Raw genomic sequence first — 4,470 nt, forward strand, 5'->3', positions numbered from 1 at the left:
GGAGAAGGGAGGACACGAGGCATGAAGGGCGAGAAGGGAGAGAAGACCGGCCACAACAGAAGGCTGTGCCTATGCAGGGCCTGCTGAGGCCTCCCGCCTGCAAACAGCCCGCAGTGTCACCTGCAGGCATGTATCCCGATGCCGTTTCAGAAAACTGGGTGCAAAGAGAGCCTCCAGGCTTCCAGAGAGAAAAACAAAGCCAACGAGAAAAGCAGAATCAAGCCCCGTCCACAGGGCCGGGGTCAGCAGGCTTTGCCCTCTGGGCACCACTCGGGGGAGGAGGCCAGGGGCCTGGTGGCCACCATCCTGAAGGACCACAGTTTCCCACCACGCTCTGGTCCCACACAACACATCAAACAAGAGAACAGAATCAAGACCCTCCCAGATGTCTACCTCCCACATACTTTCTTCCTAGATGGCTGCTGGGAAACGTGCACCTGAGAAGAAAGAGAAAAGTAGGCAGGAGGAGGGTGCTGGGACCGGGAGACCTGAAGCAGGCCCCCCAAAGCAGGGGAGAGGGGACGAGACCCCCAGGAGGTGCCCAGCCCCAGTGGATGCTGGAGCCTTGAGGCTGGGGAGGCGTGTCCTCCGGGAGGTGCCCGTCCGATGACTGGAGAAGGACCTGGGTGAGTTAATGATGAGGTCCAGACCCCAGGCAAGTGAAAACTCAGGAAATTGCCAATGGCAGGCAGAATGAGAATGTGTGCAGAAGAGGAGAGCACGCCACAGTTTACTGCAAGGCTTACTGGGCTCAAACGCCCACGATCAGGTGAACCGCGAGTCCTGTCCAATCGGAATCCTGTGCTGTGGGAAGCTGGGGATGGAAAAGTGTGGGCCTGCGAGGCCGCGTCCCCACCGCCAGGGCAGACGGCCGCAGGCCGTGTCTGAGATGGACAGTCAGGAAGGAGGAGTGGAGGCGTGCTGCTGTGAGAAGAGTCAATCAGCTAAAACAAGCTGCCTCCTCGGGCATGTGGGTGTTACTGCTGTTTCCCAAGGTCTATACCCTGTAATCTGCGGGACTCTTGACATCACGTGTGTTTAGGTGAAGAAGATGAGAGTATGTCTAGGAAAACCATGGCCAGTCCTCAGAGTTGAGGGCACCGCTGACTCCTGCTGGCGGTTTCCTCAGCAGCAAAGAGTCAAAGCATCTGAGTTCAGGCCCTCCCTCTCCTCTGGGGTCCGACAGGCTCCCTGGTGGAAGGGGAAGGACTGGAATCCCACACAGGACCCATCTCACGTGGGCCCCGGGGGCACCACTGTCCCCCCTCTGGCCTTTAGACGCGGGTTTGTGGTGCGGAAGCCCTCGTGGTCACCCCGGGGACTGTCCCGTTCAGGGTCCCTCCGTGTGTGACGTATGGCAGAGGGTGGTGCCAGGAGAGGGGTGGTGGCAATGTGCCCTGGGCCCCTGGCCCATCCTCGGTGACACACAGATGACCCCACGTCCAGACAGCTTTCGAGTTCTGAAGTGCCACCCCACACAGCACAGTATGGGTGGGGCCGGCGCTGGTTCTGCGACTCCTTGCCCTTAAGTCCGAGGCATAAACGGCCTGTCACATCCACAGCCCTGCTCTCCGGCTGTCCCAGAGGCAGAGCCCCGGGAGGCTGAGGGGCTCCTATAGCGACACAGCGATGCAGAGAGGCCTCCGAGCTAAGACACCCAGCGAGGCTCCATGCTAAGGTTGGCTGGTCTTGCCCATCTACTTTCCGGTAGTCTCTGGTGAGGGCAGGGAAGTTATAACATTTTCCCATATCAGTCGATTTTAATTAATATGGGTCTTGTCTCTCAAGAACATACAAAAGCATCGGGATCCCTGTAAATGCCCATAAACTGACCTGAGTGTCCATTTCCAGAACACGCTGAGTCTGAGCCATGAGGGGGCTGAGTGTCATCCCAACCTGCCGGGACCTTTCCTGGCCTGTGAACAGCCGGCATGGAGCCCTGCTGGTTGGGAGAACCCCGGGGAGACACATGCCCTCCTCCCTTCCTGGAGAACCTCCCCACAGCAGACCCCGGGTCAAGAGGAAGGTCGTCGTGGAGAACACACACCATGTGGACCAAGAGGCGCTACCTTCACAGGCAGAGCGGCACATGGAAGGTCAGATGACACCGGAGGGAACAGCCTGAGAGGTGCCAGGCAGAGGGGCCTTGGCACCAGCACCCTCAACTCAGCCACTGACAGCAGCCCCCCAAAACCCACCACCACCACCTTAAAGGTATCAAAAGACCCCTCCCTCGGGGGATGGGAAGTGATGGCCACAGGGGAGGAACCTGGACCTTCCTGACACCCCCCTGGGCACAGAGGGGCCCCACTGAGCAGTCGGATCCTCCGATTTCAGAAGAAGAGGAACCACCACCACGCCCTGGCGTGTCCCTCACACTAGTCCCTTCCCACACCCCCTTCCCAGACGTCTCAGGTGCCTCGAGAAGGATCTGCAGAAACTGGTCACAGGGAGGGGCCCTGGGGACAGTGGGTGTTCCCTGCTGTCTCCCCCTCTACACGGACGGGATCTGTACTGTGTGCAGGCATCACTGAGAACAGGGAAGCTGGGAACACTGCACGTTCTCACACGCACAGGAGCCCTGAGAGTGTGGCCAAGGGGGCGGGCCTGCGGTCACCCAGGCGGTGTCAGTGCAGCACTGGGCGGGCGGGCACACGGAGGAATGCAGTAACGCCAGGGTGCGATGTTAGAGCTATTATCTCCCCCGGCCTCGCAGGTCCGAGGCTTTCCTGTCACCGCCCTTGGCCGAGTGGTTATCGATCACGCCTGGCTCTCAGCATGGGTTTCCTCCCCAAAGAGGTTTCAGCTTTTCACCTGCAGCTATTTTTAGGGGCCTGGGCTCCGCAGACCTGCCTCCTTCAAATGATCTTGTGGCCCGGCCGGGGTGGGACCCATGGCTGCCCACACAGAGCCAGGCGAGGCCCTGCTGGGGACACGTGGGGGGGAACCCCCCTTCCCGACAGCGGAGATACCAGGCTGGGGTGGCAGGGGCCTGCTCAGGCCGGGGGCTCTGTGTGTTTCCGGACAAAGGCGGTGAGTCTGGGGCTGGGGCCTGAAACCCGCTGCCAGCACAGATCTCCCAGTGGAGCCTCGTCTCTTTCTCCCGTGCAAACCCACCCTGGTCCCTGCCACCTCGGGGTGCCACGGTGGCTCCCTGGGCTCCCTGGGGCTGGACTGGAAGACCAGGCTGGGAATAGGAGGCCAGACAGCAAAACCAAATTCTACTGACTTCAGAGTTAGGCCCGGGCCAGCCAAACACAGCCCACCTGTTCCCCAGGGGGCACGCTGGACCATGTACACCAGGATCAGCCAGACCCTCTAGAGAGCCCGAGGGTGTGGCACCAGGGCAGAGGGACGCCTGGCCTGCCACAGGGGATGTGGGAGGGCACAGCAGAGACCTACCTCGAAGCAGATGGCCCCGTTCCCGTCAGCGTCGAAGGCATTGAAGAGGAAGTGTGCGTAGGTGGTGGCATCTGGAGGAGACAAGGGCACTGGCTGGGGTGAGGGGGGCCTCCTGGCAGCCAAGCCCCCACCTCAGGCAGCCCCACTGGGGCTCCACCTGTGTCCTGAGCTGGGGTACCCCCTTCCAGTGGGATGAGGCAGCATCAGGCCTCCAGGAAGCAAGTGGTGGCGGGGAGCATAGAGGTGGGGGTGAGGGTCCCCTCCCCATAAAGGGACGCCCGCCCTCTGCAGAGCTGCCATAGGGACAAAGTGGGGGCATCGGGAGAAGCGGGAGCAGGGGTCTGGCCTCGGACTCACCTCCCTGAGGGAAGAACTGTGCGTAAATGAGTTTGAAGGTGTCTTCATCCACCAGGCCCGAGGGACACTCCTGCAGCAGTAAGTCACCCTCAGCAGCCTCGGCCACCCCCAGCCCCGCACCCTGACTCCTCCCTCTGAAGGATGCCTACTGTCCAAGGCACTGCTGGGCTCTACTGAGCGCCCAGGAAAGTCTGGTGGCTGGGGCTGACAATACCAACTTAGAATTAAGGAAAAACTAAACAAACAAACAAACAAGCGGGGGGGGCAGGCGGTGGCTGGTCCCCTTGGGCCAATCTGGTCCTTCCCTTGCGCCAGCACACAGACACGCAGAAAGGAGACACTGACTCTGGGCTTGGCCCACACACTCCCCGACAGGTCTCCCACAAAACATGAGCCTCATCAAGGCCCCAGGATATTTGCTGCTCCATGAAGTTTCTAGAAGGTCTGCCTGAGCCAGAATTCCCCTTCCTGGAGCCAAGGATAAAAGGGTGGGGTGGGTCAGGGCCTCTCCTGAGGGGTGGGGATCACTCACATTCTTGAAGCCCCTATAGAGGGACTGCAGCTCCATCTTGGTGAACTTGGTCTGTGCCTGCAGCTGCTCCAGCCCCTCTGGCTGGTGGCGCACCATGGACAGCTCCAGCTCACTGTCGCTGGTATCTGGAGGGGCACACAGACCCAGGAGGGTGGAACAGGTCCCCCCCCTTCTCCTTC

General features: G+C 60.7%; 1 protein-coding gene across 5 annotated transcripts in view; it reads right to left on the minus strand.

The window, feature by feature from the left end:
• Positions 1–4,470, minus strand: part of KCNIP3 (potassium voltage-gated channel interacting protein 3) — an 87,309-nt gene that overhangs the window by 3,521 nt on the left and 79,318 nt on the right. For 3 of the 5 annotated variants that reach the window (XM_015562260.1, XM_006761149.1, XM_015562257.1), the window contains 3 exons: positions 4,292–4,416; positions 3,760–3,829; positions 3,403–3,473 (listed from right to left, as the gene is read on the minus strand). In XM_015562260.1, coding sequence (XP_015417746.1) covers positions 3,403–3,473; positions 3,760–3,829; positions 4,292–4,416 — 266 coding nt within the window. The remainder of the gene's footprint in view (positions 1–3,402; positions 3,474–3,759; positions 3,830–4,291; positions 4,417–4,470) is intronic. The other 2 variants (XM_015562259.1, XM_015562258.1) reach the window with 2 other exon arrangements.

This window comes from Myotis davidii, unplaced genomic scaffold (genome assembly GCF_000327345.1).
Source record: "Myotis davidii unplaced genomic scaffold, ASM32734v1 scaffold758, whole genome shotgun sequence".
NCBI classification, from domain to species: Eukaryota; Metazoa; Chordata; class Mammalia; order Chiroptera; family Vespertilionidae; genus Myotis; species Myotis davidii.